The 22,554-nt window shown below is 42.5% G+C and overlaps 4 protein-coding genes across 9 annotated transcripts in view; 1 reads left to right on the top strand and 3 right to left on the bottom strand.

Annotated features, from left to right (window-relative positions):
- Positions 1 to 728, bottom strand: part of Piezo (piezo type mechanosensitive ion channel component) — a 34,105-nt gene extending 33,377 nt beyond the window's left edge. For all 6 annotated transcript variants that reach the window (XM_025305672.1, XM_025305674.1, XM_025305675.1 and 3 more), the window contains exon 1: positions 272 to 728. The gene's annotated coding sequence lies outside the window, so the exon portion shown is untranslated. The remainder of the gene's footprint in view (positions 1 to 271) is intronic.
- Positions 729 to 1,637: 909 nt separating this feature from the next.
- Positions 1,638 to 4,264, bottom strand: LOC105191523 (peptidyl-prolyl cis-trans isomerase, rhodopsin-specific isozyme). Its single transcript, XM_019845239.2, has 4 exons — positions 4,008 to 4,264; positions 2,765 to 2,969; positions 2,468 to 2,670; positions 1,638 to 2,345 (listed from the first exon to the last, which is right to left on the bottom strand). Exons 1-4 carry the CDS (start codon positions 4,062 to 4,064, stop codon positions 2,202 to 2,204), a joined length of 609 nt encoding a protein of 202 aa, XP_019700798.1. The 5' UTR covers positions 4,065 to 4,264; the 3' UTR covers positions 1,638 to 2,201.
- A 1,450-nt stretch (positions 4,265 to 5,714) lies between these two features.
- On the top strand, positions 5,715 to 12,062 carry LOC105191522 (carboxypeptidase B). Its single transcript, XM_011154983.3, has 5 exons — positions 5,715 to 6,469; positions 6,562 to 6,756; positions 10,080 to 10,213; positions 10,291 to 10,695; positions 11,028 to 12,062. The coding sequence occupies exons 1-5, from the start codon at positions 6,217 to 6,219 to the stop codon at positions 11,388 to 11,390; spliced, it is 1,350 nt and encodes a 449-aa protein (XP_011153285.1). The 5' UTR covers positions 5,715 to 6,216; the 3' UTR covers positions 11,391 to 12,062.
- A 590-nt stretch (positions 12,063 to 12,652) lies between these two features.
- Positions 12,653 to 19,053, bottom strand: LOC105191535 (transmembrane protease serine 9). Its single transcript, XM_025305631.1, has 8 exons — positions 18,936 to 19,053; positions 18,297 to 18,591; positions 17,575 to 17,881; positions 17,318 to 17,480; positions 14,346 to 14,441; positions 13,707 to 14,010; positions 13,031 to 13,337; positions 12,653 to 12,940 (listed from the first exon to the last, which is right to left on the bottom strand). Exons 1-8 carry the CDS (start codon positions 18,985 to 18,987, stop codon positions 12,776 to 12,778), a joined length of 1,689 nt encoding a protein of 562 aa, XP_025161416.1. The 5' UTR covers positions 18,988 to 19,053; the 3' UTR covers positions 12,653 to 12,775.
- Positions 19,054 to 22,554: the final 3,501 nt, after the last annotated feature.

Below are 22,554 nucleotides of genomic sequence, written 5' to 3'. Positions count from 1 at the left end.
CGTTCGCTTATCGACCAAGCTCTCTCTCTCTCTCTCTCTCTCTCTCTCTCTCTCTCTCTCTCTCTCTCTCTCTCTCTCTCTCGGTGATTTGAAAACCGAGCGCGACGTCTTTCGAGCGCGCTCTCATTTCTTCTCCTCATGACCCTCTGCGACTTTGCAACCGCGAGGATATCAACAAATAGCGATAAACAAACCGGTGCCCGGCTTGCCGTTATCCGGAGAGGCCGCGGATCTCCTGCTCGACGGGGGACGTCCTGCGGACGGCGCGTACCTTGTGTGAGTACGCTGATACGCCGTTTCAGAGCATTCCCTTCCAAGGACCTCGTCCCAGCTGTCCTCAGGCCGATCGAAGCCCGAAGGGAGCAACATGCGCTCCTCGCTCCGCTTTTCAGCAACCGTGAAAGCAACGCACCAACACCACCTACGCCTCGCACACGGGCAACACCGTATCCACAATGCGCTCTCCGCAACCGTACTCCTTTGTGGTATTGATTGTGACTTTATGAATGATGCCTCTCTCTCTCTCTCTCTCTCTCCCTCGCGTGCGCGTACGCCCACGTGTCATGTATAGCCGGCAATACGCTTGGAGCATCGGCCGATGCTCTTGACTCTCTTTCACTACCAACTTCAGCCGACCACCGACGTTTGATGACCGACGCCGGCTCGCCACCGACTGGCTGGATAAGCAGCCGCCTAGCCAGGAGTAGTCTGACAGTTACATGTATTTGTGTACACAACGGGGCCGTGTGTGTGTGTGTGTGTGTGTGTCATGCGCAGCTTTGTGCGTCATCGACAGTACCGTACAGCTATATAGTGGAGTCTTTTTCTTTCGGCCACCTGGTGCGTTCGGATGTTATTGATAATAGTACTAATTGCGGCTTAGTCAGATGTTTTTCCAGCTATTTTTCTTTCCGTTCTCGAGGTCTCCATTTGGAGACGAGACTCCGAAGCGGACTTGATCTCCGTTTGTGCTTGAAAATTGTATTTACGAGGAAAAAAACTCCTCCGATGAGTCAGAAAACGCAACGTTATCTTCTTTCTCCTTGTATCGTTGATTTATTATAAAAATTGAATTTGTTACAAAATACATGAAATGGTTCCCCTCTGCGAGACCTCCTGGTCCACACAGAGATGGCGCCCGACGCTCCGCAGGAGGAGAAAGTCGCGGTTGCCAGAGAGAAGCGAAATCTGCTCTACCGATCGCGCGCGCGAAGTGTGTGACTCCGCGGTTAGAATCATGCATTAAGCGACTAGAATGTATAATTATCTCATACATATGTGGTATTTTATAAAAAATAAATCCACTTTCAGAGGGGTCGACCAGTCTCCCCTCGCGGGCCGCAAAATCCCCTCTGTTCGGCTTGAGTCAGTCTTTCGGGCTGGAGGAACGCCTTGATTAGATTGTTCGATCCAACTGTCTCATCACGTAATGGAAAAACGCGAGTATCGAGAAGCTGAATCCCAGTGGTATGCAGGTGGCTTTGATCCACGCCCACACGCTGCAAACAGGCACATCGTAACGCGCGCGTTAATGCAGAACTGCGAAGAGTCCGAAAGCGCTGCGTCATTAGGATAATAATTTGTTCGCCTAGCTGAGTGCAGCGTGACATGGCGGTGCGACTTGACAGGTGAGTGGGTAATGTGCGTCGAAGAATATATTTCCAAATACATGTAGCGTGCGAGCGCCATCGCGAGTTCAAAGTCTACTTTTACATATGGCCGTCCACAGCGATCTCTCGTCTTCCCGTTCGAGCGGTCGCGCCGGATAGGCAGATGTTGATCACCATCAATCATCAAGCAAACATGTAATATGTAACATGTACCTGTTAGTTGTGACTTCCTACTCAACAATGCGACTGTTTTGTACAACGCGTCCGCGAGAAGCGTTGTGTTTGCTGGGATGATGATACATCAAGAGCGTAGATCGTCGTTGAACGTCACACGTTATCGAAGGAATGCGACCGCGTGAAGAGCGAAGCCTCTCAGGAGCGTGTAAAAATATAGCGCATTTCACGCGAGCTTCTCACTCAACTAGTTTACCGTTGTTGTTGCGCCTCGCGGCGTCTACAGGGTTGTTACGCAAGTGCAAACTTGCCGGCGTCTAGACCGCAATTAACGCGAGGACCTTAGCGATCTACGGGAAGGTTCGGGAGAGGGCAGAGGGTGCGAGCTAATGTTGAGGTCGCGTCGAGAAGATTGGATTACTCGTAAGGGTTGTCCGATATGCTGTACGGTTCCGTCGGGAGGATGCCGCTCTCGTAGATCACCACGGGGACGAGCGGAATGTCGTCGCTGTCCGTTTTGGTCTGCTCGATCTTGAAGACCACGGCTTCGCCGCTGACCACCTAGGGAAAAGATGTCCCAAAAGCGTCAAACTGATCATTCGCGTTCCCAAATATGCCGTCCAAAATACCGAAGAAATACGAAGAAGACGATGTTGCACTGATAACAAGTTAACTTTTATCACCTTGCCGAATATCGTATGATGGTCGTCCAACCAAGGTGTCGCTATCGTGGTGATGAAGAATTGGCAGCCGTTGGTGTTCTTGCCGGCGTTCGCCATGCTGACAAACAGCGGCCCGCTGTGCTTCACCTCGAAGGTCTCGTCGTCGAAGTACTTGCCGTAGATGCTGATGGAACCGGTACCGTCGCCATTCTCGACATCACCGCCTGCGACATGTACTCGTGAGTATCGATAGGAACTGTTTGCGCGAAGGTTTATTCGCAAGTGAGACATGTCTCAGCGGAGGCAGAAGCCCGTAACCTTGAATCATGAACTTCTTTATCACGCGATGGAACTTGCTGCCGGTGTACTTCTTCCCAGCCACGCCGGTGGTGGCGAGGGTGATGAAGTTCTTCACCGTTTTCGGAGCGATCTCACCGAACAGGCCGATAACGATTCTCCCGACTGGATGGTTGTCGATCATGATGTCGAAGTATACGGTGTCCGTGACCTTGAATGTTTCCGCCTAGAATGACACACACACACACGCATTTCTATGAGCCTCTTTTCAAACATTCTGTCATTTTCTGCGTAGTCGAGTACGCTGCGCGATCATTCACTTAACGAACTCTTTTCATTTTGCTCTTATAGTAGCTCTAAATGTTACATAACGTTATAATCTGTGATGGAAGTCCTGTAATCATTCGCACAGCTTACAGCTTTATTCTTCTTTACTCTTCTACAAGGTCGCTCCCGCGAGTGCGCAAGCGAAGGAACAAACCAAATAAATAGCGCGCTGTTTCGCGGGAGGAAAGAAAGAAGAAAAAGAGGTCGACGACAATTCCGCGGGAGTAAATTGAATTAGTCGACGAGGCTGAGCGCACGATTGCGAGAGCGCAAGTGCAGCGCAACCGACAGAATGGATGCAGAATGGAGCCATTAATTTAGACCCGTGTGACTTGCTGGACTCGCGACGCTCGAACATACATTCGTCGGGGAATCGCTCGAGCGCGTCTGCTGGAACGTAACAAGCAGGGAAACCTTACAACATGCACAGGCGAAACTAACACATACACACGTCTGACATATATTACCACCTCCCTTGTATCTGTTAATTTCTGCCCCCAATCCCCAATCCGTCTCAATTACTCGAATTAAACGGATCAACTTATCTTAACTTTGTGTCGCGATAAACTCATGCAGCCATTAAGTTTCACCACTTGATCGACGAGATCAATGTAATCGCTGTTTATCGCAAGATCCGTACACGCACCCGTTCGTTCGACACTCGACGTTCAGCAAGAATGCCTTTGTGACGAAGATACGATGTGTGTAACACAATCCCGCGAATCCCGCGATTAAAATCGCGGCTTCTCCTTATCGATGCGCACGCGGTGCAAAAGGACGCAGCATGTCCGAGGCAACACTCCCAGATCGCGATCTGACACGAACAATGCGAAGTGGCACGAGCGGCTGATCTTTACTCTTGACAGTCGTTTACAATTAGCGTCGCACATTAACGGTATCCGAAAAAAATATAGCTGCGATTTGCAGCGAACGGTACCTCAACGACGGTCGAGACGGCAGCCACGAGGACGACGACGGTCAGCAGGCGCTTCATGCTTTTACGATTTCGTCCTGAATCCGCTGCTCCGGAGTGGATGTGGACACGACTTCGCGGCACGAATTCCTTTATTAATCGGTCCCCGCGCTGCGCTTGTATTAAGCTGCGACACGTCGACGTGCGCGGCCGTTTACTCGCGGTGGAAGTCGCGCGTCTGCTCGCCGATGTGCGCCGTCGCCGACGGCCGCGTCGGCGCTTTAAATTGAACGAAGCGGCCGTGTGTATCAAAGGGCCGATTAACATCGCGGATTCTTGAGCTAACGTTCAGGATCTCCCCCACCTTGGTCTTCGTTACGCCTGTTACGCCTCGCGAAAAGAGCAACGTCTCTGTGATATTTCTTTAACGTTCCGAGTAGAAAAATTAATGGGGCTCCGGTATTTTTAAGGGCCTGATTATTTTTCCCTGACATTAATCGGATCCTAGTAGCGATAGAAAGACAAGGGCCCTGCAAGACGTGTAGCGAGTGGTTTAACGGCGAGTCCTTATAAGGCAATATTAATAGGACCTTCTAGGAAGATATTTTTATTATTGCTTGAGTAGTCGATGCTTGAGTAAGAATACTCGATCTTTTCATTCCAAGAAATTTAGGCTGCAATTTCTTTATAATCTTGTTAATATACAACAAGAATTTTTTGTCTTAAAAATATAGCATATTTTGCAATAAAATATAGCATTCTTTACACATAAATATCTTGTCACTGTTTTTACTAAAGTTTGTTGCATTTCGAAACGAAGGTAATACTAGAAAAATCCTTGGAAGAGACTAATGAATATGGCAACTAATGAAACTAAAAAAATTTGTTTTTATTTGCAGTATAATTAAAAAATCTTTAAAAGAATCAGATAGAGCATACTTGCTAAAACAATATTAAACTATGACAGTTTTATTACACGCTTCAGATCTTATTAATTTTTTATAATATAATAAAACTTGATTTTATACATCTAAAGCGTCCTTAAAGGTCCTTCTAAAGTCGACATCAGTTTTCCATGTTGAAGCGTTATTTCGTGAAATCTAAGACATCCCTAAAAAATTTTTCTAAGACCCTCGTCAGTTTTCCCTCTAACAAAGCCTTATTTATTTAGATATAAAGCACCCCTAATAAATCCTTCCAAGGCCCTCATTAGTTTTCCTTATCAAAGTCTTATTTCACAAAATAAGAGAATCTAAGAGAGAGAAAATCTAAAAGATGGATCCCTAAAAGATCCATCTCGAGGCCTGATGTAGTAATAATGAGGCATCCTTTTTTAGGGCATCCTACTTTCGGCCTTATCAGGGCCTTATGCTTCATGAGGATGGCCCTAATTTTTTACTCGAGATAGCCTTCAACATCGAAGGCGCTCCGATTTTCTTTTCTTCTCAAAGATTCGGCCTCAGATCTATCGTCGAAGCACTCGAGTCCATCGATAAGATGTTCGATATCGAAGAGTTCTATTTGTCGGATTACTGCTTGTAAAGATGTCGAAGATATACGTCTATGAAGAACGTGATATTTCCTGCTAGGCAGATAAAATTTAACAGAAAAGTCAAATCACGTGTTCTGAAAAATCTTGCTTCCTCTTCGAGGAACGATATTTCTTCGTAATTCTATGTGCAAATGAAAGGGCGAGAGGAAATCAAGATTAGGGAGGTAACATGGAAATGATAAATATCAAATGAGATATTATATTTGCCGAAACTTTATTTCTCGTCGAGAAGTATTTGGCTTCCAGAATATTTTATCGTTTCCAAGATGTTTGGTCGAGAATCCGAGTTCAGTGAACTCGATCTATCAGCGGCCGATTGTTTCGGATAGAAAGGGGACACACACACACACACCTCCGTATTATTTATACTTTTCTGTCGGGTTTCGATCTACTTATCGAGTATAGATTGGAGACTGGACAAATTTTCATTGAGTTAATTCGTCGTCGGAGGGCTGTTGTCAACGTACATTGAACGAAGAGAGAACGTGGCGCTGATCCATTGCGCAATAGAACACTAAAATCTCTGCCTCGAGGGTCAAAGATCCGCGTCGTACAATCGTAACGGCTTCGACAATCCTCGGAGCATCGATCGAGCAGTCCCGTTATTCTCGGGACGCCGAGCGCGGCGAGTATTATAAAAGCGGTGAGCGTCCTTGCTCTGAAACGCAGTTTGCGGCGAAGATGAAGAGCGGAAGGCAACAGCCACGGCAAGAATGCGTGAGATGGACGACGCTGACGGTGGCGGCAATCGTCATCCTCGTAGTCGATGCGTTGCCTGCCGCTGAGGTCAGCCGGCAGTCGAGCGAGAAGCAGCTGAAGGATGTGGTCCACGAGCAAATCACTTACGACGGCGATCAAGTCTGGAGAATACACAAACCCCAGGCGAACAACAATTATGTGAACGAGCTGGTGCAACGCTACGACGAGGACGGTTGTACGTAGTAGTAATCTCGCCTTAGAAGCACGACGAATTTCCCGCGCAGTCAGAATTGTCACTCGACATTTTTCTCTCCTTTACCATCACAGCGTACTCGATATGGTCGAACAACGCGTCGGCCGCTGATATTTTGATACGAAGTTATATGCTCGAGCACGTGGAGTCGGTGTTCAGAAACGCTGGGCTGAACTACGACGTATTGATCAATGATGTGCAACAAGCGATCAAGGAGGAGAACCCGCCGCTCTCGCCGGACGCTCAGGAGGAGCTCGAGGGACGCAAAGGTTCGAGATCCTTTCTTTTTATTAATCTTACTCTCCATGATTATATTTCATCGATAGACCGAGAAATAAGTTAGCCGGCGATTACGGTCTTACGAGGAGAAACGTTTGTTCAGAGTCGCGATGATGATTATTATCATTGTCATTAAGAGGGGAATTACATGCGGAAGGCTGTTTTCGAGGCTATTTTTGCGAATTTTTTTTTAAATAAAAACGGCAAGATCAATGGATTTGAAATTTTCACAGTGTATTCATTAATGTGTTCAAAGTATAAAATAAATTTTATTGAATCTCAAGGACCGATCTAATTTGTAATTATAGATAAAAATGCAGTCATCCGATTGCAAGCTCTATGTTTGTTGTCGACATAATTCCAGGCTTCTCACTGCTCTGAAACCAAAAAAAAAATGAGAAAGATTTTTAAAATATGCAATTGCCATTACCATTGCCCGTACCAAAATGAAGGCAGTGAAGTCAAGTTTTGGAAAAATACTGACCGTACAAAAAAAGTATCGAAAATTAAACTTTTTTCAACGTGTAAATCATGTTTAAAAAAATGAATAAAATGAAATATAACTGTGTTCGAGATAGGAGCGAAAATTGTATGTCTACTATATATTGTGTAAAAATTTCAAGTTGTTCGGTTCAATAGTTTTCACGTAATCGTGTCGACAGTTTAAGAAAATGACGTTTCCAGATAAACGCGTTTAAAGCTTTTTATGTGTGTACTTTCCATACAGATAGTAACAAATTTATTTTATACTTCGAGTATTACTGAATACACTGTGAAAATTTCAACTCCACTGATTCTACCGTTTCTGTTAGAAAAATTCATAAAAGTACCCTTGACAGCGGCCTGCTCCGCATGTAATTCCCCCCTTGATACTATGAATTTTCGCGAGCTACTCGCGTGAGCCGCTGAGCGCTTCCATTAACAATTTACGAGACCGACTAATCGCCGCTGGTATCGTTTGTTCTTCGGTATACCACGCATTGCTCAGTAATTTTCTTCGTCCTGACGAGTAGCTGCGACGAATAAATAAGATGGAGGAGAAACTGGGTCGCGATTGTGCCGGCTTGCGTCCCACTGACATTGATGAAAGTCGCGCGGAAGAGCCTATTGTCCGCTCGTTGCTCAAGCCTGTCACGTAGCGACGAAAGCTAGTGAAAATGAATCCAGCGAACTAGTCCTTACCTGGAAGCACATTCGAAAGTGAGACTCGCGGGGAGTCACCGCTTGTTATTAATTTCAGGCCACTGTCGAAAATGACCGTGTAACATGTCGTCCGAAATGGAAACCAACTGATGTCCCGGCGCCGGGACATGTTCTCGAACAATCAACTCGTTGTCGTTTAACGTCATGACAATTGTCACCTTGCAATTGTGCTTCTTGATAAAGCGAGTTAATCATCGGGGAATTTTCGTATCCGAGATAAATCTCTGCAGCGAGAAAGTTCGAGCGTGTTCGAGACGCACGCGTGCAACGGCCGCGCGTTGTCTAATTGTCGCTCGCTCATCCACCGCGAGAAGAAATAATTGGAGACCAATCGGGGTTATCGGCCTCGAGAGCGAGCCCCACTCGGCAACTCGGTTCCGCTTCGGCGCTGATTAACATTAACAGTTATGCTTCATTTGTACACGCGTATATGTAAAGCGCGTGCGAAACGTCGCACGCAGTCGTGGCACGTACGCGCGTTCTGCGCTATATTTCGACGTTTTTCCATCGTCATTTGCATAAGCACCCGTCCGATCTCTCGATGCCGTTACCCGCTGCAGACCGGACGAGGCGCGCCTTCCGATTGTGAATAACTCTCATGGAATTCTGCTAGAACTAACGAGCGATTTGGCAGCAGAATTGCCGATGGAGATCTTTAAACGAACAGCCAAATCTTTCGTCACTTCGAATCGCGTGCTACGTGACGCTGAGCGGCGAGTCAGAGCACGGACAAGGGGAAAAATGATTGCTTGGATGAAGCGATCTTCCGGTGAAATATATATACCGGGCGTTTCAGACCATGATTTTTGGAAATTTCAAAATCATCAAATTAACCAAATTCAGGGCGCTGGATATATTGGAACAATATATTCTTGAGACTAAATAAAGCAAAAAAGTCTAGTACCACTTTTTCTTCTGGCAGATAGTTAACGAGATATCGTGAGTTAAATATTGAAAAAATTATCAAGTTTTCCTTAAATAACTCAAAAAATATTAGGTAAATAAAAAAATGTTTCAGACACAAGTTGTTCAAATTAATTGCTAGAAAAATATAATGTAATAAAAAATTTGAGTATCCATATAAGATTTTTATGTTGATCTTGACTGGATTTTTCAAGGTTAGCCTAAGGTCAAATTCATAGCGTCAGTAAATAGATCCTTCGAAGCCCTACAACTTTTGTCTGAAATATTTTTCTCTAAAATGTCGCGTTAACGAAAAAATCGGGTGACCCGTGTGGTCTGAAACACCCGGTACATATATATGATGAATGACTCAGAAATTCCGATGGAAGATACCAGAATTCTGTTGAAGCTTATCCCAGCAATCTCGATAATTCAAGTTGAATTTCAGCCAAAGTTTTCAAGTCGTTCATATTTCAGCAGAAAATTCCGTCACTCAAGCAAATATTAAATTAATTCAAATTACTAAACAAACATGAAAAGAGAAGAAGAGGAGTCCTTCCGCCTTCTCTCTCGGGTTGTAACGCGAGAAACTATCTCATTTTTCGTATTGGCAATTCCGAATTAATTTAATTTCCGTCCGTTAATTTAAGGATCAGTCTCAGTCGCGTGCGCGAAATCGAGCCACTCACGAGGTTAACGCGAGGCGAATTCCGCTGCGAAAAGTCTCCCTCGCTTTTCCCGTTGCTTCACAAGTTGAAGCAAAGCCTCGCCCTCGCCGTGTCATCGAAATATGCGCGACGTTCTCTCGTCAGCGAAGTGAGGCTTTCAGTCGTTTTCTAGCTCGTTACGCTTGGTGGCAGGCAGTCAGAATTAGATATCCACGTCCTCGTCCTCTTCGTTATCCTGTAGCTAGTGTACACGGTGGAGGTGGTCCTTGGCATTTTAGGGCAAGTTTTCGGGGTGAGCTTCCTCAAGCGCACGCGCGCGATTCGCTTCGTCGATTCAGAATGGTGCTTCGAATCCACACATTTACCGAGACATGACCACACACGACGCGCGACACCACAGCCGAAGAAGAGCGAAGCTCTCGGCTTGGCACCTTGCTTTGTGTCACTTGATCTGAATCTACGGAGCGCTTGATGAACGGTCGCACGAGGGCGCGCGAGGTGCAAGCTCCGAGTAATCTTGTGAAGCTGTGACCCGCCAGGTCACAAAATGGAGTGGACCAGTTACCACCGCCTGAAGGATATCCATGACTTCTTGGACTACCTCGAGGAGACTTACCCGGATATTTGTTCCGTCACGACCATCGGCTACTCCATCGAAGGCCGGCTACTCAAGGTACCAGCGTCGCTTTTCACTTCCATCTTCATCGTCGAGCAAAAGTTCCAGTGTCAGATGATCCCGTTAATGTTAAGGTCTTGAGGATCAGCAACGGCAAGCCGGACGTACCGGCGATCTGGATCGATGGCGGTATTCATGCCCGTGAGTGGATCTCACCCGCGTCCGTGACCTACATCATCAATTACCTGGTCGAGAACAGCGAGAACCTGAAGGCGGACTATTACATCCTGCCTGTGGCCAACCCGGACGGCTATGAGTACACTTTCAATTCCGACCGCCTTTGGAGGAAGAACAGGAGGACAGCCGGTTACAGCGGCTGTTCAGGTGTCGACTTGAACCGGAACTTTGGTTACCGCTGGGGCGGCAAGGGCACCAGCAAGGATGTGTGCCGCGAAACGTACTCGGGCGCAGCGCCCTTCTCCGAGCCGGAAACCGACGCCATCCGCAACTTCTTCGAGGCCAGCTCGGCGAACTTCAAGGTCGGTTCAAGTCTGTCTGACTTGTTTCAATTTTTCGCTCTTCCCACACACTTCGTGTGCGTCATCCTTTTGACACCCAGACAGATATACATCAACTCGCCAACATTTTACCAAGCTTCCAATTTTACTTCTATTTCCAACAAATCTTTTAGTTCTAACAAAAGAAACGGTCGCGATACGACAGCATCTTTTTGACCCTTTTTTAAGATTTGTTAATCCTCCATATTGAGAGTAAACGGCTACATTCTTACATTCTTTCGTCCCAACCTCGGATCAGACTCCAGGACGATCCGTAAAATTTCAATAGGTGACACTCTGGCATTTTCCGATAGGCGTACCTGAGCTTCCACAGTTACGGCCAGTACGTGCTGTACCCGTGGGGCTATGATCGACGTGTTCCGCCGGATTACATCGATCTCGACACGCTCGGCCGCCAAGCAGCAGCGTCCATGAAACAGGCCGGTGGTGCTGGGAGTGTTTACACCGTCGGGAACAGCGCGACCACGTTGTACGCGGCCAGCGGCGGCTCGGACGATTGGGCGAAGGCTATACTGAAGATCAAGTACACGTACACTATCGAATTGAGAGATACTGGCAGATACGGCTTTATCCTGCCGGCGCGTTACATAATTCCCACTGCCAAAGAAGCGCTCGCCGCGGTGGAAGTGGTTACGCAAGCTTGTAAAACGGCGTAACCGTCGACCGGACTGCCTGCAAAATCGACTGAGGAGAAGTCTGAGCAGTTTTTGTGCGGAGCATTTTACATGCGAATGTGCCCAACGAGAGAGATACTTTCTGAAGTTGTCTCGCACTCGCAAGATGTGGCGAATATTCCGTGAGCAGCTGTGAGCAATTGTGAGCAATTGTTCATCCGCGCAAATTTATCGATCTCCGCTGAATATCAACAGCGCTGTACACACACGGAGAAAAATGTTTGGTCGAACGAAAGAATTTTCCGATAAGATACGAGCGATGCAGAGATTCTGATTGAAGATAAATTAACAGCGCTTCTGTTTAAGTTCACCACAAGTTTTGATATTTTAGACTTAATTCTGATATCTTCGATTGAAATTTCTCAATCATTTATATTTCACTAGAAAAAAAATTTGTTTATTCAGCTAAGTTTTTTTCTCCGTGTATGATCTTCGTGGTCGTTCCGGAAGCGGCTTCTTTGCTGTAATTGTCCGTCGTTAATCGACCGTATTCCCGATCTAGCGTTCGTTTCGTATCACAACGTTTGTGTGATCGCGTATGTGGGAAGATAATCTGTAAATATCGCCGAAGTGTCTGCAATAAATATTTAACCGATTCATTAGTGGACTCGAAATCAACGATTTGCGCCAAAACCGGAGAGCGAATAATTTCGCTACTCTTTACATCCTTTATATCCTATAAATAAAGTTTCTTTTTTTTTCATCAATTATTAGAAGCCGTCATATATTAGATCCGCTATTTTAGATCTTGCAATTTCGGCTGGATTCATCATCAGCAACCCAAAAAACTTGAACATATCGAATATGATCTTCTCCAATAGAATAACAAAATTAGACACTTGGAATCGCCATATTAAATATTAAAAATTAAATATACAATAATAAAATATTAAATACTAATAATTAAATATTAAATATTTTTCAGAAACTAACAAAATTAAGTATTTAAACGCTGCTATCTTGGATTCGACATTGCCAGTAAACTGGTTAATAAATGCCTGATCCCGCGACGGCTTTGAAGACACGATTTCAGACACAATTTCTTTCGGTTGCTTTTTTCTCTTTAACAGAAATACACACTGCGCCGATTCATGTGCGCATGACTTTGTTACTTATGAAATAAAACAAATTGTGTGAGTCGCAAATCGTAAATCTGCTCTTCATCGTCCGATTAGTTTCGCAACTAATCGCGATTGCGCGATTTGAATGTCAGGTAAGTTCAATAAATAAGGAAAACTCAAGGCTAGCAGTGTACAATCTCGTTTATATTTATCTCGCATATCACTGATCGCCGCGCGTTAAGGGCGCTACAAAGTTTCGCCGTCATTGTCGTTATCATCGATTAGTTCAATTCGATCATTGTGTTATTAGTTGCTGCTGATTGTCTTGCTGATCCAGTCGTTGTACTTGGATACTCCGGTGTACACAGATGGCGCACCTTTACTGCCGCACGGCATAACACCCCAAGACACAATGCCGATGAGTGTAGAGTCATTTTGAGTCTTCTGGATCAGGGGGCCGCCGGAATCACCCTGAAAAGTCAGCGGAGAATACGATGCGTTGAATTGTCGTTCTAATGAACAACGAAAACAATCGAATCGCAATTCGTTAGAGACACTTACGCTGCAAGCGGAGATCGAACCGTCCAGTGGGCCTGTGCAGACATTGGTCTCGTGAACTGGGGACGACCCTGTAAGTTTCCTAATGGCATCGCTGCAAGTTTGGACGTCGATCATGGGCAGTTGAACATCCTGAAGCTTGTCTGGCATATCCGGCCAGATGGTTCGCGACATGGAACCCCAGCCGCTAAGAATCGCATTTCCAGTGGGCTTGCTGTCCTTTGCCGCTATTTTGATCGTCTTCACCTCATTCGTGAATTTTAAATCTTTCTCGAGCTTTAGCAAAGCGATATCGTAGGGTGCGACTCCACTGGAGATTCAAAAGTATTAGGCATTAAATTGCGTGTGAATTCACGGGAATATTGATCAGTTGGAAATAATAGCGTAAGCGCGAGAAGCGTTGCGAGTGTCGAGTGCTTGTTTGAAGACTACATAGTTTCTCTAATGATCAAGTCTCAAGTGAAATAATCGCGTTATCTATGTCTAAATTGTTTGTGTCCAAATGTATTTCTAGTGTATCTCTTCGAGGTTTAGGCAGCTGCTGTGAGACTGGAAATGTCATAATAGCTATAAACGAATTGTCAGTCTAAGAGCTGTGAGTTTGCGAGGATATGGATAAGCGAGTAATAAACGAGTATCTTTAATACTCTTGTTGCTTTGGATTTACGATAATACATACCCTGGGTAGTTTTCATGTACAAAGCTTGCCGCGACATTGACCGTCTGTTCAGTGCTCTCGGTACTTCCAATGCTGTGTTTTCCAGCTTTGACGACGAACTTGCCCAGACTTGGAACTGCCTGAACGCAGTGTGCTGCAGTTATGATCCAACGTTGGTTAAGGATGGTTCCGGCACAGAAGTGTTTGACGGAAATAAGTCCATATTGCAGGGACACGAGATGCGGGTAAGCGTGTTTCTCGGCCTCCTTACCCCCGACCACTTGGGTCATGTCGAGTGGCAATCGAAACCCGAGGTACGGTTTCTCTGGAAGAGATGGGCAAGGTGTGTTATGAAGATATTCTGTCTTACGAGCGCATCGATATGTCGACGAAAGATTCATTCGACGGGGAAAAATAAGAAAAAAGAAAACATGAAATGTCTAACGGTACAGTTTGTAATACGAGATGAGATTAAAATTCGAGTTTCGAGTTTCATGAGCGTTTTCTCGGCGCTCAGGTATTCTTTAACGAGACACAGGAAGAATTTCGCTTTACTTTGTTGCTCACTCACAGTTAGTTTCCAGTTAAGATCGATTGACTCGGTTGGCTCGCACCGTGATGAGTGTACTTGACCGCGTAAAATTTGAAGAATTGACTTACCGGCAAACGCCACCGCCACCGTCACCGCCAGGAGAGCAAAGACTACGATTCCTTTGGGAGTCATCTCGATGTTTGACGAGGATCGGTTTTTCCGATCTGCGTTTTATACCCGTTTTGCCAAGAACATCCACGAGAGATATCGATGATAACGTTCTATCGATAATCTATTGTAATCTAAGCGAATCCTCGATATGCCCAAGATAAGGCGATTTTCATCAAAGACTTGCTACGTTATCGCTACTGGAACAAATCTTTCTTTGATTTGATGTACTATATTCAGGATAATATTAAATTGGATTGTGTTAGATTGAGTTTAGAGGAAGCGAGATAATACAGGAGATATAACAATGCTGATACAGATTACTCAGTAAAAACAATTTTTACGAAGCTAGCTTGATACTATTAAATGCACAGAGTGTGTGCAATCTTTTTATAGTATCACTAATTAATTAATTATATGTAATAACATTAATTGGTTATAATAATATCAATTAATTGTTATAATATTTAATGTAAAATATTAGAATTAATTAATTATTGTTGTTTGTTTATGTCTTGTATTTGAAGTTTTACTTCAATCACAGATGAGGGCTAATTGAATTTTCATTGAATAAAATCAGGGAATACATATCAAAACAACAGGAAGAGTTAGGAAATCCATAAGGCAATTGGCAAAAGGGATATATCTTCATAATAATTGATTATATTGCATATGTTTCCAATTTATTTGATAATATTATATTTTATTAGAAAAAAGATTCGTTTATTCAATCAAATTTTTTTCTCCGTAATATGATCTTCGTCCGGAAACGTTCTCTTTGCTACAATCGCCCACTTCATCGTTATCGATCGAACTCCAGACCTAGCGTTGGTTTCGTAGCTCAACGTTTGTGTGATCACGTACTTGAGAACATAACCTGTAAATATTGCCGAGGTGTCTGCAATAAATACTTAATCGGTTCACTAGTGGACCCGAAATCAACTTTGTTTGAAATGAAATTTGTGCCAAAACTGGTGAGAACGAATAATTTCGTATTTTATATAGACCCTACAAGGGTTTCTTTTGGATTGCTGATAACGAATGCAGGATCGAAATTACAAAATTCGAAATGGCGGAGCCAACATTGCGATTAAGTGGCTAACTATGGTATTCCATTATAAAGGGTGTCCCAAAATTCACGCAAGAAGTAATTTTGGTAGAAAACACAATTTTATAATTAAAAATTGTAAATTTTTTATTGATTCATAAAGTATACAGTATAGGGTTATGTATGGAATAGCATATCGGGTAAATGACCTCCACGGTTTTGTTGGCACATATGCACTCTCTTGTTGAAATTTTCCATAACCGTTTTGCATAAATGTGGCTGAATTTCGTTGATACAGCGCTCAATTTCCTCCTTCAAGGCGTGGGTGGTCGTGGGCTTGTTGGCATAAACTTGTTGGCATAAACATTAGACTTCAAAAAATCCCAAAGAGAAAAGTCCAACGGCGTTAAATCGCATGATCTGGGCGGCCAAATCTGATCACCAAAACGGGAAATTACACGATCAGGAAATGACTCATGCAGTAATTGAATTGTTTCTCGGGCTGTATGGCATTTGGCACCGTCTTGTTGAAACCACATGTCGTCCGCATACATATCTTGCAATTTAGGCACAAAAAACTGGTTTATCATGTCGCGATAGCGAGCACCATTAACTTATTATTGCCTGACCAGCCGCATTTTCAAAGAAGAATGGTCCGATGATGCCTCCAGCCCAAAATCCGCACCAAACAGTGACACGTTGTGGATGCATTTGTTTCTCAACAATCACTCGTGGATTTTCTGAACCCCAAATGCGACAATTTTGTCGATTAACCAAATCATCAAGATGAAAATGAGCCTCTCATCGCTGAAGATGATTTTGTTCGAAAAATCAGCATCCACTTGTTGTTGTTCCATAATCCATTCAACGAACTCTCTTCACTGTGGCCGTTTACCCGATATGCTATTCCACACATAACCCTATACTGTATACTTTATGAATTAATAAAAAATTTACAGTTTTTAATTATAAACCTGTGTTTTCTATCAAAATTACTTCTTGCGTGAATTTTGGGATACCCTTTAGATAGGCATCAAACTTGGTAAGGTTTTTGATTGTAGATAACGACGTCATAAATCTGAGATTTTCACCAGAGCCATTCGGCAAAAAAGTAATTTCCTTCAACATATTTCATTCGCTAATAATAAAAATAAAAGTATCCATAGTAGAACATTATAAGTCACTAGAAGCCGTTGTATTGGATCACTTTAGATTTTGCAATTTGGACTGGATTTATCATCAGCAAAAAACATGAACATATCGAATATGATCTTCTCCATAATAAAATAACAAAGTTAGGTACTTGGAGCCGCCATATTGGATCTGCTATTTTGAATTTTGAAATTAAGACACTGGGTCAGTCACTAGCGACTCGAGAAACTTTCTATAATGAAAATTTCGCACAAAATGCAATAGAGATATCAATTTTAATAAATATTTTTCAAAAACTAACAAAATTAAGTATTTGAGCGCTGCTATCTTAGATTCGTCAGATTTGCCAGTAAACTGGTTAATAAATATTCGGGCCGTGATCCCGACGACTTTGACCACACGATTGGACACAATTTCTTTCGGTTGCCTTTCTCTCTTTAACAGCAATACATACCGCACCGATATATGCGCGCATGATTTTGTTACTTATGAAATAAAACAAATTGTGTGAGTCGCAAGTCGTAAATCTGCTCCTCGTAGTCCGATTAGTTTCGCGACTGTGCGATTTGAATGTCAGGTAAGTTCAATAAATAAGAAGAACTCGGGGCTAGCAGTATACAATTTCGTTTATATTTATTTCGCCTATCATTTATCGCCGTGCGTTAAGAGTTTCGCTACAAAGTTTCGCGTCATTGTCGTCATCATCGGCCAGTTCAATTCGATCATTGTGTTAGTTGCTGCTGATTTTCTGCGCGATCCAGTCAGTGAACAGGGATACTCTGCAATACGCGGATGGCGCACCGCGGGTGCCGCACGGCATAACAGCCCAAGACGCAATGCCGACGAGTACACGGCCGTTTGAAGTCTCCTGGAGCAGAGGGCCGCCGGAATCACCCTGCAAAGTCAGCGGAGAATGAGATGCGTTGAATTGTCGTTCTGAGCGGACGAAAGCGATCGAATCGCTGTCGCAATTCATTCGAGGCACTTACGCTGCAAGCGGAGATTGAACCGTCCAGTGGGCCTGAGCAGACATTGGTCTCGTGAACCGGGGACGAGCCTACAAGGCGTCTGACGGCATCGTCGCAAGTTTTGCGTTCGACGATGGGCAGTGCAATATCTTGAAGCTTGTCTGGCATAATCGGGAATCTGGTTCGCGAGGTGGAGCCCCAGCCACAAAGAATCGCTTCTCCCGCGGGATCGCTGTTCTGCACCGGTAGTGCGATCGGTTGCACCTCCTTCGTGAACGCCAAATTTTTCGTCAGCTTTATCAAAGCGATATCGTAGGGTGCGACTCCACTGGAGATTCAAAAGTATTGGGCATTAAATCGCGTGAAATCGCGGAAACGTTCAGTTAGATCAGTTAGAAGCAATAGCGTAAACGCGAGAAGCGTTAGGCGAGTGTCGACGCTTATTTGAAGACTACATAGTTTCTCTAATGATCAAGTTTCAAGTGAAATAATCGCGTGTCTAAGTGTCTGTGTCTAAGTGTCTTGTCTAAATGTCTATGTCTAAATTGTTTGTGTTCAAATGTATTTCTAGGGTACTTTCTAGCGATTTATTAGGCAGCTGCTATGAAACTGGAAATGTCATAATAACTGTAAACGAATTGTCAGTCTAAGAGCTGTAAGTTTGCAAGGATGTGGATCGGAAGCGAGTAAATACAACTATCTTTAGTAGTCTTGTTGCCTCGGACATTTTCGGTGGTACATACCCTGTGTACTTTTCGTGTACAATGGTTTTCGTGACTCCGACCGACTGTTCAGTACTCTCGGTACTTCCGATGCTGTGTTTCCCAGCTTTGACGACGATCGTGGTCGGACTTGGAACTGCCAGAATACAGTGTCCTGCAGTTACGACCCAACCTGCGTTAACGATGGATCCGGCACAGAAGTGCCTGTTTCCAACTTGTAGGGACACGATGTACGGGTGACTATGTTTCTGAGCCTCCTTTCCCCCGACCACTTGGGTCATGTCAAGTGGTAAACGGAAACCGAGGTACGGTCTCTCTGAAAAAGATAGGCAAGCAGGTGCATGAGGATATTCTGTCTTATGAGCGCGCATCGATATCTCGACGAAAGATTCACCCTCGACGGGCCGGTAAAATAAGAAAAAAAAAGAAACGTCTAAAGATACAATTTGTAACACGAGATGGGATCAAACCTCATTCGAGTTTCCCGTTTCACGAGCGTTTTCTCGGCGCTCAAGTTTCTCTTAACGAGACAAAGGAAGAATTTCATTTTACCTTATTGTTCACTTTGTTTCCCGTTAAGATCGTTAAGATCGATTAACTCGGTCGGCTCGCATCATGACGAGTGTACTTGATCACGTAAAATTTGAAGAATTGACTTACCGGCAAACGCCACCGCCAAGAGAGCAAAGGCTACGATCACTTTGGGAGACATCTCGATGTTTGATGAGAATTGGTATACCCGATCCGAGTTTTATACCCGTTTTGCTAAGAACATCCGTAAGATATCGATGATGACGTTGCACCGATAATCTGTTGTAATCTGAGCGAATCCACGATATGTCCAAGATAAGGGAATTTTCATTAAAGATTTGCTATGTTATCGCTACTTGAACAGATCTCTTTTTGATTTGATGTACTGTATTCAGGCTAATATTGGATTGTGTTAGATCCAGTTTAGACGAAGCGATAATGCAAGGTGTACTCATTGTACACTTTGACATAACAAAGCTGATATAGATTCTTTAATAAAAATAACTTTTACGAAGCTAGCTTGATACCAAGTGCACAAAGCGTGAGCAATATTTTTATAGCAATATATATACTACTAAATAATTAATTATATATAATAATTATATTAATATATATTAATTAATTATAATAATATTAATTACTTGTCATAATATTTAATGTAAATATTAAAATTAATTGATTATTAATGATAATTAATGGGGGAAAATGTTGTTTATTTATGTTTCGTGTTTGAATCGTGTTTGATTTTATTTAAATCGCAGGGAAGAGCTTATTAAATTTTTATTGAATAAAATCGCGGAAGACATATCAAACAATAGGAAGAGTTAAGAAATGCATAAGGGATTGATATGAGAGATACCTCTCGATAATAATTAATTATATTTCCAATTTACTTGATAATATTATATTTGACCAGAAAAATAATTCATTTATTCAGCCAAATTTTTTCTCTGTATACGATCTTCGTGGCCACTCCGAAAACGGTCTTTTTGTTGCAATTGTCCACTCCATCATTAATCGACCAAACTTCCGATCTGGTGTTTGTTTTGTATCACAACGTTCGTGTGATCGCGTATGTAGAAACATAACTTGTAAATATCGCCGAGGTATCTGCAATAAATACTTAATCGGTTCACACACACATTTGGTGAACCTGAAATCAATAATTTGTGCTATAATCGGTGAGAGCAAATAATTTCGTATTTTATATGGACTATAAGGATTTTTTGGATCGCTGATGACGAATTTAGGTTCGAAATTACAAAATTTGAAGTGGCGGACCCACTGTTGCGAATTCAAATGGCTAACTTTGATATTTTATTATGGATAATAAATATTATGGATATTTTATTACGGATATAAAATTCGGTACGATTTTTGATCGCAGATAACGACGTTATAAATTCGAAATTTTCATCACAGCCATTCGGCAAAGAAGTAGTTGTCTTCAACATATTTCACCCGCTAGTACAGTTAATGGAGGTAAGAGCAGTGGAGGTGAGAATATTCATAATGGAACATTACTCTCTCAAAGTGAATCAGTGAAACTCATTATCAATCAGCGATTTTGCATTGATTGTCAGTGTTAAATATACCACTAAATTTTTCAGTGGTATACTGATTCACTTTGAGAGAGTATGAATCATTAAAAATCGTCATATTGGATCCGCCATTTTAGATTTTGCAATTTTGACTCGATTCATCATCAGCAACCAAAAAAACGTGAACATATCGAATATAATCTCCAATAAAACAATAAAATTAGTCACTTGGAGACGCCATATTAGTTGGAGACTTGCTATTTTGAATTTTGAAATTTCGATCCCGAATTTGTTACCAATGACCCGAAAAATCTTCTGTAAAGAAGATTTCACGCAAAATAAAATGGAAATGTCAATATGTCAAATCTTAATAAATATTCTTCAAAAACTGACAAAATTGAATATCTGACAGCCGCCATATTGAATTCGCCATTATTAATTTGGTATTAAATTGGTTAATAAATATGAGACGTCCCGTGTCAACCGGATCACGTCAATGCGAATCATATGCCACAGTGCTATATGAGATCGGAGAAATATCTCAATCGCCAAAAGCGGGACGTCGCTTGATAAGCAGAAAATTGTAAGAGTGCACGAAATTAGGCATAATTAACTGAGCGATGTTTTTTTGCCTTGCCTTAACTGGTCGGACAACGTTTTGGTCTTGCCTTAACCGGCTGGACAGCATCGCCAGTCTTACTTTCAGATCGTTCTTAAGGATTTTTGAGATTCTTTTTGTGGTTTGGGAACAACTGTAACGTTCCAGAGTGATCGTAGTATACAGAGTGTCCCAAAAGTAACGGACCACCCTAATGACTCTTCAGTATTGAAGTTTCAAGGAAAATGATCTGAATAAGAGTTGTAGAGATTTAAGTGAGCTACCTCACGATGACCTTAACTTTGGCCTTGATCTTTATTTTCAAGGTCATTTGAAAGTCAACTTGCGTTTTTTAAATAGAAACTCTTACTTTTTAATACACTGTTTTTTTCTATTAGTTAATTTGAACAACTTTTGTCTGAAACATTTTTTTATTTGTCTAATATTTTTTTAGATATTTGAGGAAAACTTGATCACTTTTCCAATATTTAACTTACGATATCTCGTTAACTGTTTGTCGGAAGAAAAAGTGGTACTGGACTGTCTTGCTTTATGTAGTCTCAAGAATATATTTACAGTTACAGTAGCGCCTTGACTTTTGTTAACTCGCTGACTTTTGGAAATTTAAAAATCATCAAATTAACAAAAATCAGGGCGCTATTGTAACAATATATTCTTGAGACTACATAAAGCAAGTAAGTCTAGTATAATTTTTTCTTCCGACAAATAGTTAGCGAGATATCATAAGTTAAATATTGAAAAAGTTATTAAGTTTTCCTCAAATATCTAAAAAAATATTAGACAAATAAAATATTTTAGACGAAAGTTGTTCCAATTAACTAGTAGAAAAAAATAGTGTAATAAAAAATAAGGCTTCCTATTTAAAAAACGCAAGTTGACTTTCAAATGACCTTGAAAATAGAGGTTAAGGTCAAAGTTAAGGTAGCTCACTTAAATCCCTACAACTTTTATTCAGATCATTTTCCTTGAAATTTCAATACTGAAGAGTTATTAGGGTGTTCCGTTTTGGGACACCCTGTATAATTTAGACTCGATGAACCAAATATTAGCATTAGAACCTATTTTGAATAGCTCTATATCCAACACAGTATTGGGATACCCGCTTTTGATCGTTTTTAGAGGTTTTTGAGCTGTTTTTGGGGATTAGATAAGAATTGCGACGTTTAAGGGCAATTCTGGTCTTAGATTCGGATTTAGCGGATCAAAATATATGAGTTATCGTAATTTCTGTTGAAAATTCGGAGATTCTCATGATTTGATTGAAAATGTATTATGGTTCTCGTGCGTCTTTCGATATATTTAGTGCCTTCTGGAAGCCACCACTTTGAATTTCCGGAAAGGCCATGTTGCTTCTGAAAGTACTCGAGTAGACAAACAATTCAAGCCCTCACACGTCCCAATCCGATGCGTCAATTTTTGAGGGCGCCGGTGATCCGGTTGACGCGGAACGTCCCGCAATACTTGTGCCGCGATCCCGATGACTTTGACGAGGCACGATTGAACAATTTCTTCCGATTGCCTTTTTGTCTTTAACAACAATACACACCGCACCGATTTATGTACGCATGATTTCGTAATTTATGAAATA

This window comes from Harpegnathos saltator, unplaced genomic scaffold (genome assembly GCF_003227715.2).
Source record: "Harpegnathos saltator strain DR-91 unplaced genomic scaffold, Hsal_v8.6 scaffold708, whole genome shotgun sequence".
Lineage (NCBI taxonomy): Eukaryota > Metazoa > Arthropoda > Insecta > Hymenoptera > Formicidae > Harpegnathos > Harpegnathos saltator.
This window is presented reverse-complemented; position numbering and strand designations above follow the sequence as displayed.

Coding starts and splice junctions, on each gene's coding strand:
- LOC105191523 (XM_019845239.2), bottom strand. CDS start 4,064: ATGAAGCGCCTGCTGACCGTCGTCGTCCTCGTGGCTGCCGTCTCGACC. Junction 2,671..2,764: donor AAAGAAGTTCATGATTCAAG/GTTACGGGCTTC, acceptor TACATGTCGCAG/GCGGTGATGTCGAGAATGGC. Junction 2,346..2,467: donor ATCATACGATATTCGGCAAG/GTGATAAAAGTT, acceptor TCTTTTCCCTAG/GTGGTCAGCGGCGAAGCCGT.
- LOC105191522 (XM_011154983.3), top strand. CDS start 6,217: ATGAAGAGCGGAAGGCAACAGCCACGGCAAGAATGCGTGAGATGGACG. Junction 10,214..10,290: donor TCGAAGGCCGGCTACTCAAG/GTACCAGCGTCG, acceptor GTTAATGTTAAG/GTCTTGAGGATCAGCAACGG. Junction 10,696..11,027: donor CCAGCTCGGCGAACTTCAAG/GTCGGTTCAAGT, acceptor ATTTTCCGATAG/GCGTACCTGAGCTTCCACAG.
- LOC105191535 (XM_025305631.1), bottom strand. CDS start 18,987: ATGTCTCCCAAAGTGATCGTAGCCTTTGCTCTCTTGGCGGTGGCGTTT. Junction 14,442..17,317: donor GCAGAAAATCAGCAGCAACT/AACACAATGATC, acceptor TATAAAACGCAG/ATCGGAAAAACCGATCCTCG. Junction 13,338..13,706: donor GTACATGAAAACTACCCAGG/GTATGTATTATC, acceptor TTGAATCTCCAG/TGGAGTCGCACCCTACGATA.